This window comes from Oryctolagus cuniculus, chromosome 8 (assembly GCF_051225735.1).
Source record: "Oryctolagus cuniculus isolate XC-2025 breed Fujian yellow rabbit chromosome 8, ASM5122573v1, whole genome shotgun sequence".
Lineage (NCBI taxonomy): Eukaryota > Metazoa > Chordata > Mammalia > Lagomorpha > Leporidae > Oryctolagus > Oryctolagus cuniculus.
In genome coordinates this window covers 71,968,469-71,986,531 of record NC_142874.1, presented here as the reverse complement: position 1 = coordinate 71,986,531, position 18,063 = coordinate 71,968,469, and the positions used below count along the sequence as shown (strand labels likewise).

The following is an 18,063-nucleotide window of genomic DNA, read 5'->3' as shown; positions in this document are numbered from 1 at the left end:
ATTTCTTCTTCAAAGGGCTGGGTGGGTTGAATGCTGGACTGTTCCAAGTGTCATGCTTACAATTGATTATACATGGCATCCAATTTATCCACAAAAAGCCGATGAACAGCTAAAACAATCATGTAAGTGTTTTAATTTAACTTTGAAACAGCTGCTGTTTGGAAATGCATTTATTCTTTTAATTGTGTACATTTTTAATCTTTTAAGTATTTGACTTTAGTTGTAGTAGATTTCTATTGCATATTTACTCTGTATTAAATATTGGACCAAGCTGTTTCCTGAGTTACAGTATCTCATTTAATCCTTACTATAACTCTGTGACATCTTACTATTTTTAAAAGTCTTTTTAAAGTTTGTGAGTCACAGAGAGAAAGAAAGACAGGCTGAGAGAACTCCCATCCTCTAGTTCACTCCCAAAATGCTATCAACAAGTGGAACTGGGCTGAAACCAAAGGCAGGAGCCAGGAACTCAAACTAGGTCTCTTTCATGGATCACAGGAACACAGTTACTTGAGCAATCACTGTTGAATCTGCATATTTAGGGTGCTTAATTTTGTGAAACATTAATTTCTTTAATGTATTTTGACAACTATCATATAATTTATAATTTTCTGAATGTAATTTGCCTTTTTATTTGAGTCTGAAAAATTAGTGATGTTTTCTTTCTATTTTAGTGAATTCAGTTTCAGAGAATAGTTTTCATAGTTGTTCCTATATATGGTGGCTTGATAATGTTATACTAAATTACTTAAAAATTTTTTACACATAAACAGCTACTTACATAGAAACAACTTTGTAGCTTAATGCCCAAATATAGTTGCGTCCTAACTGTGACACAATTGTATATTGCAGCATGTTACTTGTATTAACAGGAATTTTTCATGATTTTGTGCAATATGATTTATGTTTTTTCTTTCCACAGTTCATTGAAGTCTATTCTTTATTTGCTATCTTAATTATGGTTTTTCAGGTTTGTTTTGTTATGTATCATGGATATTTCAGAATTAGTTGATTTCATATTTGCAAAGTAAAATTTCTTAGTGAATGTTTCCGTGATGATTTTCTAAGAGATCATTTTCTTTTCCCCTCAAACATTAATCTTTGCTTTTTTTTTTTTCTCAAAATTTGACAGTGTCAGAAATGGAAGAAACAATGCTATCTGTCTTAAGGCCATCCCAAAAAACATCAGACAGAGTTGTTTCTTCTCCTTCTACATCTTCACGTCCTCCTGTTGATCCCTCAGAACTTCCACCTGATAAACTTCATGTAGAAATGGAACTTTCTCCAGATTCTCAAATAACTCTTTATGGACCTCTGCTAAATGCTTTTTTGTGTATAAAGGTATGATTTTAAAGGGAATTTCCATATTTTAAACATAGGCAAAGTAGTTAAAATCTAACCGAAAATCAAGAATATCTGAAATAGCAGTTGGATGATTCAGTGTTGAGGCTGTATTATATATGTTGATTGGACTTACAGTTCTAAACTCAGTTAAATAATTCTTTATTAAAAATAGTACTCTTCAGTTCTTTTTTTTGTTGTTGTTGTTCCAGGAATGGTAGTAGTTGCTAGAGATAGCATCTTTCTCAAGAAGATCAGCTCGAGACACAGCTAGAAAGATAAATAGATTTTTTTTTTTTGACAGGCAGAGTTAGACAGAGACAGACAGAGAGAAAGGTCTTCCTTTTTCCATTGGTTCACTCCCCCAAGTGGCTGCTACAGCCGGCGCGCCATGCTGATCTGAAGCCAGGAGCCTTGTGCTTCCTCCTGGTCTCCCATGCGGGTGCAGGGTCCAAGGACCTGGGCCATCCTCCACTGCCTTCCTGGGCCACATCAGAGAGCTGGCCTGGAAAAGGGGCAACCGGGACAGAATCCGGCGCCCCGACCGGGACTAGAACCCGGGGTGCCGGCGCTGCAGGCGGAAGATTAGCCTAGTGAGCCGTGGCACCAGCCGAAAGATAAATAGATTTTGACAAATTATAATTAATGCAGCAAAAGAAGTACTGTATGTTATCTGAGCATAATTGGTACCAGGAAGACTTTACATCAAGTAAATCTGTTAATAAGGATGGGAAGATTTCATTATAAATAATGAGAACTATTTGTTTGGAACTTTATTTTAAAAATTGAAGCAAGAGTCTGCCAAATTTGGTTCTAAGTGCATATGCATTACTTCTTAGAATAAAGAATAAACCAGTTGTTGATTCATTTTGTTATAATTATTCCATTGAAGTTGTATGATTATAATGGTATGATAGCGTTTTAGGTTGAGGTCTGTCGCATGGTTGTGATGACTTTTGGAAAATATTTGAGGATTTCATCAGTTTTCTAGAGATCCTTTTTATTCTCTTAATATTCAAATTATGCCTTTAAAAAGTCCTCAAATAAATCTTATTTATTTTATGATGACAACCTAATCCTTCCATGCCTTTGCTAATCCGTGATAGATTTGCCTGTGATTTGTTTTCCGATATCACCTTCAGCAACTTCATGAACTTGCAATTTTGTAGGATTTTGCAAATTCATTTTGCTTTTGATTTTCATTGGATATTTACTATCTCTGATAATAAAAGAGCAATTATTTGTCAAAACATTAGCATTAGGAGCAATGGAATAACCAATGGGAAGGATATTTGCTTAGGACTAATGTTTTATGGTGCTTATTTTTGCAGTTTCACAGCTGCAGGTACTTGGATTTTGCATCTTTAGGTAACAAACAATCCCATAATGTACACTGATGGGTGTGATTCTGGGGAGGGAGCAGGATGACTAGAGTTGGTCAGGAAAAACAGTTAGTGAAGGCTCTCTGGAGGAAGTGTTGGCTCTTCTGGGTTTGGAGGGTACATAAAATCTCTATATCTGAGTTAGCAAAAAGCATAAAGCATCAGATGAGGTAGCGTGAAATCAAAATGCATGGGATAATGTAGTTACTGTTTGTGGAGACCTAGAGTTTCTGTTGGTTACCTTTTCTTCCCCTGGCATTTTAAGAGGGATTCCTAAATGAGTAAATATTGAAAGAGGAGAAAATACACACACATATAAACATTTTTTCCTTTTTTGTGACCACCATTTAACTGAAAATATTCTTCGGATATTTCTCCCAGTTACTTTTTTTCTTGGGATTGCATGTGATTAACATTTAGGGATCTAAAATGCAATTTTCAACTTCTTGTCTCCCTGAAGAGGCTGAATTTGATTCTAATTAAGTGCAAGTAATGATTCATTTAGGGACAGAAGCGGTTATAGTGATGTAATAACAGTGTTTGAATATTACTAGAGAGGTAGATTTATGTATTACTATGTGACTTCAATCCTCAATTATTTTAAGTTTTATAGTAATGTGTATACATCAAAAATAAGAGGACTAACAACAAACAGTGTAGTTTCTAAAGAGAAAAAAGTTTATGCCTTCCTTTTGGACTATTTTATAAATTCATCTTTACTGACATAGCCTTTGTTGATACTTTGTTATTTTTTAATTTAGACTTTTTGGTGTACTAAAGATTATATAGCAACATTTTTTTTAAAGATTTATTTGAGAGGCAGAGTTACAGACAGAGAGAGGGAGAGACAGAGAGAGAGAAGTCTTCCATCTGCTGAGTCACTCCCCAAATGGCCACAATGGCTGGGGCTGGGGCTGTCTAATGCCAGGAGCCTCTTCTGCGTCCTCCATGTGGGTGCAGGAGCCCAAGCACTTGAACCCTCTTCCTTTTCCCTCTGCTTTCTCAGGCCATTAGCAGGGAGCCAGATTGGAAATGGAGCAGTCAGGTCTCAAACTGGTGCCCATATGGGATGCTGACACCGCAGGCGGAGGCCCAGCCCTCTGTGCCACAGGGCCGGCACCCAACAACAACACTTCAGTAGTGTCAAAAGCTTGGTTGCACTTTAGAACATATTAGTATTTGCATTCATGTAATGAACTTAGAAATTGTATAAAATATCTATGGCAGCAAATTTTAAAATTTCATGTTTTGACACATTTATTAAATATATCTAAAACATGGTAGGCAAAAAAGTTGTCTAACTCAATAATTCAGTGCTTCCTCTTATTTTTTTTTAAAGATTTATTTTATTTATTTGAAAGACAGAGTTACAGAGAGAGGTAGAGATAGAGAGAGAGGTCTTCCATCCACTGGTTCACTCCCCAGATGGCTGCAACGGCCAGAGCTGTGCCAGTCTGAAACCAGAAGAAAAGAGTTTCTTCCGGGTCTCCCATGTGGGTGCAGGGGCCCAAGGATTTGGGCCATCCTCCACTGCTTTCCCAGGCCATAGCAGAGAACTGGATTGGAAGAGGAGCATCCAGGACTAGAACTGGTCCCCATATGGGATGCCAGTGCTTCAAGCCAGGGCTTTAACCTGCTGTGCCACAGCACTGGCTCCTAGTGCTTCCTCTAATAAAAGATACATATAACTCATTCAGTTCCCGATTTTTGTCCAGCAGAAAGCCTCATGTTATATTGATATAGCGATATTATCTATCTTAAATACCTCTTTATACTTTTTGTTCATGTTAATGCATAATTTATATTCTATTTAATATCAGTGTTAGAACTTTAAAACTTTTTTGCAACTTAGATATTACATATACATGTATAGTATATATATGAAATTTTTTATGTTTATATGTATACAAGAAAAAGAAAATTAAGGGAATGTGAAAATTCACATTACTGAAATGTATTTTCTTAGTTATCAAAATTAAACTTCAAGAAATCACAAAGGATATGCTAGAAAAAAAATTTGTTTTTTACTTGTTTGACTGAATATGAAAACTGATTTTCAAAACTCATAAAGGGAACTTGGTCTGATAAAATTGCACAGAATTCTAAGAAGGATATGTATTAAACATGCATTTAAATTTATGAGGACGTTTTATGGAAATAGTTCTTTAGCAGATGTGGATAGAATAACAGCTTTGTTAGCCCCCAAATCATTTTAGTAATGCTGAAACTTCGTGTCATTTCTTCTGTTATGAATGTAGGTTGGATAGCAGCACCATTTATGTTTTCTAAATTGACTTACTGATTACATTTTTTGTTACTGGAAGAAGGGAAGCATGTCAATGGTAGCAAATAGTAACTGTGGGTTAAGGATATAAGTAGCACATTTGCTGTGCTTATTTCAAAAAATTGTTTTAATAATTTTAAATAGAAGCTTGGCTATTAATTTTCCTTTTTTTAAAAAAGCGTAACTTGGAAACAGAGAACTTGTAGATTTTTTTCCTGCTTCTCTGAGTTTATTAGCTATTATCTTTTAACAATGTTGACAATTTTTTTTTCTATTTTAAGCAGTGAGTATTAGTGGATAAGTATAAATTTTTAGCTGCAGAAAAACATGACAGTCTCTTATTACGTGAAGTAGGTTACTTGACATTCATACAACAAAATATCTTTGTAAAATATCATAGAACTCCAAGGTAAATTGAAAATGCAGTTTATTATTGAATTCAAACATGCTGCAAATCTTACAAATGAAAATATTCATGCCATATATACCAATGATTTTTTTAAAGATATATTTGTCTTTAATTTAAAGTCAGAGTTACAGAGAGGCGGGGGGGTAGGGAGGTCTTTAATCCGCTGGTTCGCTCCTCAGATGGTTGCAGTGGTTGGAGCCGAGCCAATCCATAGCCAGGAGCCAGGAGTTTCTTCCAGGTCTCCCATGTGGGTGCAGGGACCCATGGACTTGGGCCATTTTCTGTGGCTTTCCCAGGTCATAGCAGAGACATGGATAAGAGTGGAGCAGCTGGGAGTCCAACTGGTGCCCATATGGGATGCTGGCACTAAGGGCAGTGGCTTTATCTGTTATGCCACAGTGCTGGCTGCCAATGATTTTTTAAAGATTAATTTTGTATACCTCTACTGTAAAATGGAAATGGAAGTTTTATTTGTGTTTATAAATATTTACATACATGTATTAATGTTAAAATACAATAATAGCTTGTCATAATATGTTACCACTTAACCTTTTGGTATTGTGTGTGTGAATGTGTGTGTGTGTGTATGTGTGTGTGTACTTAATAAATTAATCTTAATGAATGAATTTACATATTATACTATTCAACTTTTCATCAGTATACCTGAGTCAGCCTAACTTTATAAAGGAAAGAGGTGTATTTTAGCTTATGGTTCAGGAAGTTCACAGTTCAGGATTGAGCAAGTTCCATTGATTTTGCTTCTGGTGATGGTGTTCTTGCTGGCAGAGTCCTGGATGGCGCAAGATATTACATGGCAAGAGAAATGGAATGCTTTTGTCTGTATATCTACATGGTATCTGTGCATCTCTCCCACCCTTCCTCATCCCTTATATAGCTGCCAGGATTCAGACCTTGGTCTCTACTCTAAGTAACCCATTCCAATCTAACTACTTCCCAAACACTTCACCTCTGAACACCAGAATTGGATTAAGTTTCCATCCTTTTAGTACCTAATTAACATAATATTTTGGGGACTAAACTCCAACATGAGTTCTAGGGGATAAATACTCCAATCATAGCACACATTTTATAAAGAAAAACACTTAAATCAGATACCCAGCATTAAACTTCAGACTAGTTTTTAATGGGAATTACAACTTTAAAAGTACATTTTGTTGGTAATATTCAGTAAGTACAAATGTATTAAGTTTTTAAGACTCCTGACATTTTGTAACTTCAATAAGATGGTCATTAACACATTTAATAAAGATTAATAAATGTCATTTACTATATTGGGCATTCAGCATTCACTAATGATTTGATATGTTATTCCTGTTATAGATAATTAGGTGGAGAGTGGGTTAGCAACAAATTGAACATTAGATCCAAGAAAATATTTTTCCTCTTGATTGTGATGACTTTTAGGAATCTGTATTCTTTTAAGATTAAATGTTGTAGGAGAATGAAAGAAACTACAAGAAAAACATTTTAAAGAAATGTTTTATAGACTAGTCTTATTTAATATTAGCCTAATAAGTGATGGTAACTGATTTTGTTGACAAATGTTAGTATATTGAAAGCTAACACAGGACTCAAACCAACACCCATATAGATGCTGGCACTGCAGCCAGAGGCTTAACCTTCTACACCAGAGCACCTGACCCTATAACCCTATGTTTATTTACCTATATATTTTTGTTGAATTTGTCTGTGTTTCAGGACTGTAAGGCCAATTTTCAAGATTTTAAGCAAATTTCAAGTTGAGTCTATAATGTTTACAGATTATCAGCAATAGTGAATCGAGGGAAGAGTACTGATTTGGTGGGTCAGTGGATTTGGGATTTTAATATGAGTATTATTTCCTCAATTAATGGTAAGACATTAAGCTCTTACACATGTTTTCCTATGAAAAGATATTAGCCTGATGTCCATCAGCCTAGCCAGAAAATAAATTTGTCAATAACCAAACTGCAAAATTTACCAATATTTACTTAGTTCTAACATTTAATAAATGCAGTTAAAATTGTTAATAGAAATATTTAACTCTTATATACTAAGTCATAGATCAAATAGGCAAAATCTAAATTGGGAATTAATGAAAAACATAGAATTTGATTTAAAACCATATTTAAATTTTGATACCAAAGAAATCAGAATATTAATAATTGAAACACTTCTGCATACAAAAACCAGGATAAGCTATGTGAAAGGAAGTTGGGGAGCCAGCATTGTGGTATAGCAGATTAAGCCCCACTGCCTGCAATGCTAGCTTCCCAAAAGGGTACTGGTTGGAGTCCTGGCTGCTCCATTTTCTAGACAGCTCCATGCTAATGTGTCTGGGAAAGCAGCCAAAGATGGCCCAAATCCTTGGGCCTCTGTGCCCACGTGGGAAGACTTAGATGAAGCTCCTGGCCCGGGCCTGGCTGTTGCAACCATTTGGGGGAATGAGCCAGTGGATGGAAGAACTCTCTGTCTCTCTCTGTATCTCCCACTCTCTATAACTCTGTCTTTCAAATAAATTAATCAAAATGTTTTTAAAGAAAGGAAATTTGTTTTTAATTTAAAAAAGTTATTTGTTGGAAAGGCAGAGAGACAGAGATAGAGATTTCCATTTGTTGGTTCATTTCCCAAATGCCTGCAACAGCAGGGACTGAACTGGGTCAAAATTAGGAGCCCGGAATACAGTTCTGATCTCCCACATGGGTGTCAGGGATCTAAGCACTTGAGCCATCACCTGCTGCCTTTCAGGAAGCACATTAGTAGGAAACTGGAATAAAAAGTGGAGCCAGGACTCTAAACCAGGTATTCTGATACGTGATGAAGGTATCTCAGGTAGCATCTTTATAGCTTTGTCAAGTGCTCATTCCTGAAAGAAAGTTTGATAACTATTGATAACAGACTTTTATTAGTAACCAAAATTGGACATTGTCATTAAAGCTGTTCAGATATTTCTGGTAAATATTCCAACTGGATTATATAGCTGGATTTAGCCACATTGATATTTCAGCTAGTCAGTTTGCTTCCCCTAAAGGATTTCCCTGGGCATTACCTCAGAATTTTGAGAAGTGAAGATTGAAAACTACTGAACCATACAAACTGTTGAAGATCTCTTCAAGGACCAAAATTCTAAGATCTTGTTATAACGAGGGGTGGTATCTTGAAAGTTTACCATAAACTTCTGAAACTTTTTGCATTTTTTGCTACAAAATATTTATTTGCTAAGTAGCTTATGTGTATCTTAAATATGCTTACTTGTATACATGAATTTCAAGATTTTTTAGCACCAAAATAAATGTACGTTTAGTTCTAGGTTTGGAATTTGAGAAAGTAGAAAGTCATTAAAAATGTTTATTTTGGTGTAAAAATTTTTGAAATACCTACATAGTTTTGTTTTGCTTTGTTTTGTTTTTGACAGGCAGAGTTAGAGAGAGACAGAGAGAAAGGTCTTCCTTCCGTTGGTTCACCCCCTAAATGGCCGCTATGGCCGGTGTGCTGCGCCGATCCGAAGCTAGGAACCAGATGCTTCTTCCTGGTCTCCCATGCGAGTGCAGGGCCCAAAGACCTGGGCCATCTCCACTGCATTCCTGGGCCACATCACAGAGCTGGACTGGAAGAGGAGCAACCGGGACAGAATCTGGTGCCCCAACTAGAACTAGAACCCGGGGTGCCGGTGCCACAGGCGGAGGATTAGCCAAGTGAGCCACCGTGCTGGCCCATAGTTTTTTCAGTATATTCATTTTGCATGAACTTTTTAAAGGATCCATACATTTGTATTTTTTCAGCTTGAAGAAAGAGACCTGATGGTTATCGTTGATTCCAGTAAGTTAGACAGACATGTAGTGTACAGATTTTGAGGTCATAGGTAAGAATCCATTTCCTATTTCTTCTTATGGCTATTTTTTTTTAAATGTTTTTAGGAAAACTACTTTGGAGAAGATGACATGTATATGGATTTTGAAGAGGTTATTTCAAGTCCTGTTTTGTCACTGTCAACATCATCCAGCTCTGGGTGGACTGCTGTTGGAATGGAAAATGACAAAAAGGAAAATGAAAGTTCAGCCAAGTCAATTCATCCACTTACATTGCGTCCTTGGGATATTACAGTACTTGTTAATTTGTACAAAGTTCATGGGCGTCTTCCTGTTGTAAGTGTTTACATATCAAAATAGTCTGCTGTGTTATTACGTCGTCCACCTAGCATAGGAAGTATACCTGTGTACCTATGCATATGCATACTTATAAAGGAAAAAAATTCAGATTCAAGAACTAAGTTAAATTTATCCTTTTACTAAAGATAACTTGTTTTCTTTATAGTATTTGACCACTGGTAATGTTATTATTTTTCTTTTATATTATTTCCTCTGTGCTGTTCGTGTAATTTTAGGATATTTTGTCATGATATTGAGTTGTTGGGGTTTATTCTTAGTCTGATAAATATTTTGTTTTACATTTTCTTAGCATTTTTCTCCAGACCTGAGTCCACTTTAGGGCCTTATTGTAGACCTATTCCAAAATCAAATTTCTGTCTTGACCCTGGAGGTTGAATTTTGCTAAAGGTTTGGATCTAGCTAAATATTGTGATTCATTATGAGGATACCCCTTTCACCTATTCCTGGTGCTGACCAGGAATAAGATTATACTGCCTCCAGAACTCAGAAATTTGGAGCAGGGCCAAATAAGGAGGAGGTGACCCTACAACATTGTGCTGCATACTAACTCCATGTCATGTACCTTGTATTGGATTAGTGCAGCTAATACCCTTTCTTGGACATTGCAAAATACCTATTTTATAAGCAAGCAGTGTTTCTCCTTTTGAAAGATCAAAATCTCTTAATCACATTAAAATGTAATTTCTGTTTCCTGTACTTCCTTACTCTTCAATTTTTCTGTATCCTAATTATGGTATTTTGCTTGATGATAGCATGGAACTACAGATGGTCCTGAGTGTCCTACAGCTTTCTTGGAAAGACTATGTTTTGAGATGAAAAAAGGATTTAGAGAAACTATGCTACAACTTGTCCTGTCACCCTTGAATGTGTTTGTCAGTGATAACTATCAGGTAATACGAAAGTGAGATTTGGTAGAGATTTAGAGGTTTATTATTCATTGCTATGGGGTAAGATGGATGTGTTACTTTCTGTACATAGAATGTATAAGTGTTTAAATTAGAAACATTTAATTTAACTAGGTTAAGTTTTATACATGTGCATACATGTATGACAGTTATTTCAAGAATCTTTTTTTGAGTTCCTGTTTATGTAATGCCAATTATATTTTATATCTTTTTTTTTCAGAATTGGAAAAAATGCTTTCTTTCTTATGTTCTTACAAAAGGGAAAGATTAACTATATAAAATATTGGTGGATTTTGCTAAAAATCATGACATAGCGTTAATATTAACCGATGCCATAAAATTTAAAAACATATATATGTACATGGTGAATGATTTGCTCTTAGTCATCTAACATACTCGCAAGGCACTTTTTTAATTCCTTCAAGAAATCTCTGTGCCTTTTTTGGAAGAGAACCAGTGATAGTCATCAAATGAATATTCATTACATTCCTGTGTAGATTATTGCTGTATTATTATTTTTCAAATGCCAAATGAATTCTCTTGGCACTTCACAATGCTTTAGAACCACTCCCTGCTTTTAAGTTGTGTGACTTAGAAATATAAATGAATTTTTTTAGAAAGATTTATTTATTTATTTGAAAGGCAGAGTTAGAGTTGAGAGGGTAGGAGAGAGAGACAGAATGAAAGAGATCTTCCATTTGCTGGTTCACTCTCAAAAATGGCCACAAGGACTGGAGCTGAGCGGATCTGAAGCCAGGAGTCAGGAGCTTCTTCTGGGTCTCACACATGGGTGCAGGGGCTCAAGCACTTGGGCCATCTTCTGCTGCTTTTCTGGTAGAGAGCTGGATCTGAAGTGGAACAGCTAGAACTTGAACCAGGCCATAGGGAATGCTGGCCTCACAGATGGAAGCTTTTACCTGCCACGCCACAGCACTGGCCCCTAATTAGGTTTTAATACAAGGCAAAGTAAAATGTAAGTGTCAAGATGACTCTGACACTTTCAAGTCATCATCAATCAATGATTGCTTATTATATATTATATGTAGTAACTGATAATTTCATTTAAAATAGTGTATCCCCTTTAAACTTTTTTGTGATAGCTGGCTATATTTTTCTTCATAAAATTTTATTTTGTTTTTATCATACACATGTTTTGATATAGATCATATCATAGTAAGTAAAGCTTAGCACTTAACATATACCAGTCATTTTTTTTGCCCCAGAATCCTTTTGTAAAAGTTTTATTTTGGAATAATTTTAGATTCATAGAAAGTTGCAATAGTAGTGTGGAAAGGTCCTGCGTGTGCCTTTAACCCAGTTCTCCTTCAGTATAATTTTACTTGATTATAGTATGATATCAAGACCCAGCTCTCTGCTGTGGCCTGGGAGTGCAGTGGAGGATGGCCCAAGTCCTTGGGCCCTGCACCCGCATGGGAGACCAGGAGAAGCACCTGGCTCCTGGCTTCGGATCAGCGCGGTGCGCCGGCCGCAGCGGCCACTGGGAGGTGAACCAATGGAAGGAAGACCTTTCTCTCTCTCTCTGTCTCTCTCACTGTCTACTCTGCCTGTCAAAAAAAAAAAAAAAAAAAAAAAAAGAACAAGAAAATCAACTTGAGTACAATGTGTGTGCCTAGTTCCATGTCATTTTAACACCTGTGTTTGTTCATGTGACTATCAAAATGATGACACAGAACCACCTTCACAAGGATCTCACTTGCATGACACTTTAACTAGGATAGAAACCTTAAAAATAACTCTTGTTTTCTTGTAATTAGTGGGTCATTAGAATTGAGTATTTTTTATTTTGGGAGGTGAGTATACGGAAAAGAAAACGGTCTCCTTTCTTCGGTCATTAAAGAAATTAATAAAGGGAAAATCTCAATAGGGGTGAGTTCTAATACTCTTAGATAAGCATCTCTGTTTTCACTTGGTATTACTTCAACTTAGCATGATCACTGTACTTTGAAAGGGCTTTACCAGATATATGGCTAAAAAACAAAACAAAACAAAATCCATTTTGTTGAGCTTATTATGAAAGTTTACATTAGCCCTTATTATAGATGTAAGGCAGACTTAGATATGGAATTAAAAATATACTTTATTTGGAATTAGACAAGAAGGTTCTGAAGTGGAAGGTTCGTAGTGGAAGTCCTGGTGATACTCTGTTTCCTAGATGATTAGCACTTTGTAATTCACCCAGAGACAAGCCACCATATATGTGCCTTTGGAATTTGCGTATCTGCTTAACATGCTTACATTTTATAACATTGACATGACTTCCTAAGGCATTTTTTTATTTGTCTCTGTTTTAGTTATTGTTCTTTCACAGTGGGTGGTTTCACACTTTGACTATTCCCAAAGCTCAGTCATGGGCCATCCATCTGTAGCTAATTATTTCTGGTAGCATTTGTCTTAATGCAGTCTTAACTATGTTCCTTTTATGAAACCACACACCTTTTACTGTATGAATATCTTATGTATTAGTTTCTGAGGGCTGCTGAAATGAAGAAACAAAACTTCGTGGCTTTAAGTAACAAATTTATCTTCTCCATGTTTGGACGATCCAAGTTCTAAATCAAGGTGCTGGCAGTACTATCCTCTCTCTTCAGACTACAGAGGAATTTTCTTTCTTGGTTCTTCTGAGCTTTTGGTGATTGCTGTCTTCTCTTGGCCTTCCTTCGCTTGTACATGGATTATTCAGATCTCCGCCTTCATTTTTAGTGGCATTCTCTCCCTGGGTCTGTGCATCCCAAATTTTTTTTTTCTTATAAGATTACCAGTCATATTTGGGCCCACCTTAATTTAGGACAACCTCACCTTAACTTGATTATATCTGCAAAAAACTATTTCCAAAGCAAATCAACAACAAAAAACCAAATGTACCCCCCCCCCAAAAAAAAGCAACAGCATTTACAGGTTTCAAGATATTGAACTTGAAAGACATCCCTCATATCATTCATACTGTAATAAAATTTGGAACTTAATCTATTGGTGTACTGAAATAAATAAATCTTGAGATAAATATTGAGAAAATTTAAGATAAATAATTTCAAGGGTAAAAAGTGCTGTAAGGAAAAGAAGTATGTAGTGCTTTGGTAACATGTTACAGTCTGGAAGTAAGAACATGCATTTAAAAAAAACTATAAGGATCGGGTGCCATGACGTAGTGGGTAAACCCGGGTGCCAGGTTCTGGTCCCGGTTGCATCTCTTCCAGTCCAGCTCTCTACTATAGCCCGGGAAGGCAGTGGAGGATGGCCCAAGTGTTTGGGCTCCTGCACCCGCATGGGAGACCAGGAAGAAGCACCTGGCTCCTGGCTTCGGATCGGTGCAGCGCTGGCTGTGGCGGCCATTTGGGGAGTGAACCAACGAAAGGAAGACCTTTCTCTCTGTCTCTTTCTCACTGTCTATAACTCTACCTGTCAAATAAAAAATAAAAATAAAAAAATTTTTAATATGATTCCTATTGCACTGTCTTTCAGAGTACTAGTTTCTTTTTATTTTTAGAGATAGTCACCAGGTAGGGGTTTGCATACTTTTTAGGATCTAGTTTCCTTTGTAGTTGGGTTCTCAAGTATTGTTGCTAAAAAGCTTAATTCATACTACTTTCATGGGTTCACAGTTGTGTTAGGAACTTGTGGATTTGAATCTTTATTTTCCAGATAACATGATTTTGTTGTTCATCTTTGCCTAGGGTGGGGGATGGGGCAGAAGCTAGACATTATATTGTGATTTCCTTGTATTTCTTAAAGTATCATTATTGTTTTCAGCAGCGACCTCCTGTGGATGAAGTCCTTAGGGAAGGTCACATCAATCTTTCAGGTTTCCAGCTGAGAGCACATGCTATGTTCTCAGCAGAAGGTCTTCCTTTGGGAAGTGATTCCTTAGAATATGCATGGCTAATTGATGTGCAGGCTGGGAGCCTTACAGCTAAGGTCACAGCACCACAGGTATGATTCTCAAAATATAATTGCCTGACTTATTTCCTTTTTACTTTCCTTACTCATGTTCTCAAAAATAACTTAAGTACCTGTTGGATTGTTCGTTATGTTTCCACTGATGACATTCTGACGGAAGTCATCTTGCTGTTCAGAATTTTCTTATCAATAGATGAGTCAGAGGCAAGTTTTGCTTTCCTGAGCCAAGTATAATTGATGGATATAATGTTTGTAGTGCTATATAATACTGGCAAAAATTTGAGAGGTTGTTTGGTAAAAACTCAGAATGAGAACTGACCTAGAAATCAAGTTAATGTGAATTAAAATTATATTCATTTATCCTCCACTATTGGAAGAATTTTCCTTTTCTAATATATGCAGTAATTTTCTAAGCACTTATGTAGTTCTTAAGATTGAAAGGAGCCCTTATGATTCTAAGGATTAGGTAGAACACTTTTTTTTTTTTTACGTTTTTTATTTCCCTGAAACAAGATAACATCATTGGTACTTGCTATTAGTGATGTGGATACTATTTAAAAAAAAAAAAACACAAAAATGAATATACTGGTAAAGTAAATCTGGTCTAGATTCCTAGGTGTAATCACATTTAATCCTTAGAAGGCTCAGAGGCCTTAAGAATTATTTAGTTCTAGAAATAGACTGTTGACATTTAGTTGAATAGGCATATTACTGTTACATTGTACCTATTGAGTCACATATTTACAATAATATGAATGCATATTTTGGCATTTTGAAAGGCTAGATAATCAATATTGATAAAAAGTTACAGAATGGATATGAAACATATGATCTAGAGGTAGATAGTGGAGATAAGAAAGTAAATAAAGAATCTGCATGCTTACAGGAAATTGTCAGGGAGCAAATGTTAGTATTCTAGAAATATTAGGAAAATGAATGGAACTGAAAAGAGATTTTTCGAGGTTGATGACTTCTGAATTTATGATTAATATGCGTGAAAATGTCTGAAATGAAATATTTAGTGCTCACTGGCCTTGTAACTGTCCTTTCCTTATTATCCTATATTTCTTGTCCTTAAATATGTAAGTATAAACTGAAGCATATAACAAAGCAGCTTTTTCAGGGAATAAAGCTTTACTCATCTTATACTACTGTGTACATTTCTTTGACTCTAAGGACTGCCAGAATATGTGTTTATAAATTACCCTTATCATAAGGTGAATATTTCTCTTTCTTCTGCATTAGAATCTTGTATCACTGTTTCCTGCATGGTTCATTGAATACATAGGTGCTTTTATGTTTATTTCATTTTCTGTATGTTTTAATGGGTGAAATTTATGTGTTTGTTTTTTTCACAATAAGTGTTCATCTTTTTTAATAAATTTTAATTTATATAAGGTGAATAACTTGCATATATTCATACATACAGATTTAGGAGCAAAGTGAAACTTCCCACCCTACCCTACCTCCCACCCATGCTCCCACCCTCTTCCTTCCTTCCTTTCTTAGTCTTTTAATTTTTACAATGACATACTTTCTTTGGTTTTTTTTTTTTTGTTGTTGTTGTTGTTGTTTTGTTTTTTGACAGGCAGAGTGGACAGTGAGAGAGAGAGACAGAGAGAAAGGTCTTCCTTTGCCGTTGGTTCACCCTCCAATGGCCCCCGCTGCCGGCGGCCGGCACGCTGCGGCCGGCGCACCGCGTTGATCCAAAGCCAGGAGCCAGGTGCTTCTCCTGGTCTCCCATGGGGTACAGGGCCCAAGCACTTGGGCCATCCTCCACTGCACTCCCTGGCCACAGCAGAGAGCTGGCCTGGAAGAGGGGCAACCGGGACAGAATCCGGCGCCCCTACCGGGACTAGAACCCGGTGTGCCAGCGCCGCAAGGCGGAGGATTAGCCTAGTGAGCCGCGGCGCCGGCACAATGACATACTTTCAATTCATTTTATTATATACTCCTTTGGGGGTGATAATGTCATGTGCACACATCCTCAATGTTTTTATTCTTAACAACTCCCATCAATTTTAAAATTAAATTATTTAACTCAGAATTTGAAGAGTTGATACATGCTTAAGTTTCTGTTTACATAAACAAAAGTGCTTTCCACTTAAATACCTAGTTTTTCAAACTGTAGCTCAATGTGATTATTAAATTGTATATTGAATTTATTATTAGAGAATTTGCTTTTGTATACAGAATATTCCAGTTAGTTTTTTTTAAGAGGAAAGTTGTGAACTGGAAAAAAATTATTTGCTTTAGAAGTTGCTGAAATGGGGGCCAGTGTTGTGGTATAGCAGTTAAAGATGCTACCTGCAACTCCAGCATCCCATGTGAGTGCCAGTTTGTGCCCTAGCTGTTCTCCTTCATTCCAGCTCCCTGCTCATGACCTGAGACAGTAGTAGAGGATGACCCAAATCTTTGAGCCTCTGCCACCCATGTGGGAGACCCAGATGAAGTTCCTCGCTTCTGCCTGGCCCATCACTGACCATTGCAGCCATTTGGGGAATGAGCAGCAGGTTTAAGATCTCTCTGTCTCTCCTTTCTCAGTAACTCTTTCAAAAATAAATACATAATTTTTTTAAAAAAGAAGTTGCTGAAATGAAAATTTTTTCAGTTGAAATGAATTTCCATTTTAAAAAAAGATTTATTCATTTATTGATTTGAAAGGCAGAGTGATATGAGAAAGAGGGAGAAGCAGATATTCCATTTGCTGATTCATTCCTCAATTGACCTTGACAGCCAGGGCTTAGCTAGTTCAAAGCCACAAGCCAGTAACTTTATCTGGGTCTCCTACATGAATAACAAGGGACCAAGCACTTCACACATCATCTACTTTTTTCCCAGGCACATTAGAAGGAAGTGGATTGGAAGTGGGAGTAACAGGGACATTTTGCATTTCGTCATTCACAAATGAAAAATAACACAGGCTTATAAATGATGTCAAGGTAGAAGAGTCCTTAACTAACAAGTAGATTTTTTTAGCAACAGATATTAGCCTTAGGGTTCTTTAAAGCTGTGCTGATATTCTTTATAAGCTTTTGAACTCTGAACACTTATTAGAATACTAACAGTGTTGTAACCTGTCACTACTTATTTGTAGCTGGCGTGCCTCTTGGAGTGGGGACAGACATTTGTTTTTCATGTGGTTTGTCGAGAATATGAACTGGAAAGGCCGAAGTCAGTAATAATATGTCAACATGGAATTGATCGTCGGTTCTGTGAATCCAAGGTATGTTAACAAATGTTACTAACATGAAATTTTTAAAAATGAAAAATTGAGATATTGTCTAAAAAATACATTTTACTGTGAAGTAAACAACACGGTTCAGTTTTTTTTTAAACTGAACAAAATTGTTGTGCAAATTCTTAGCCAGCTATTTAGATAGATTGTGAAGTAATTTTTAAAACTTAAATGTTCATGAGTAAATGGAGATACTATAAAAGTTGTGTCTTACCTCTTATAGTTAAAATTGATGTCTTAGTGCATCATTGTGTAAATTCTTTTTGGATATTTGTTTCAAAGATTTAGAAATTGAAGCAGGAAGGGGATTAAACACATGGTGTATTTTTGCAGACACTCGAGAACATGCCTGTACTGTGATGGACTAAGCAGTGTTGAGATATTTGCCAAGTTTCTTGACTTCAGATATTGTGCTCTTCC

The 18,063-nt window shown here is 36.3% G+C and overlaps 1 protein-coding gene across 17 annotated transcripts in view; it reads left to right on the top strand.

Moving 5' to 3' along the window:
• BLTP1 (bridge-like lipid transfer protein family member 1) overlaps window positions 1–18,063 on the top strand; it is a 244,321-nt gene that overhangs the window by 83,809 nt on the left and 142,449 nt on the right. For 14 of the 17 annotated variants that reach the window (XM_070047638.2, XM_070047636.2, XM_008267930.5 and 11 more), the window contains 6 exons: window positions 16–122; window positions 1,133–1,341; window positions 9,334–9,561; window positions 10,338–10,475; window positions 14,259–14,438; window positions 17,503–17,631. In XM_070047638.2, coding sequence (XP_069903739.2) covers window positions 16–122; window positions 1,133–1,341; window positions 9,334–9,561; window positions 10,338–10,475; window positions 14,259–14,438; window positions 17,503–17,631 — 991 coding nt within the window. The remainder of the gene's footprint in view (window positions 1–15; window positions 123–1,132; window positions 1,342–9,333; window positions 9,562–10,337; window positions 10,476–14,258; window positions 14,439–17,502; window positions 17,632–18,063) is intronic. The other 3 variants (XM_008267929.5, XM_070047633.2, XM_089302556.1) reach the window with 1 other exon arrangement.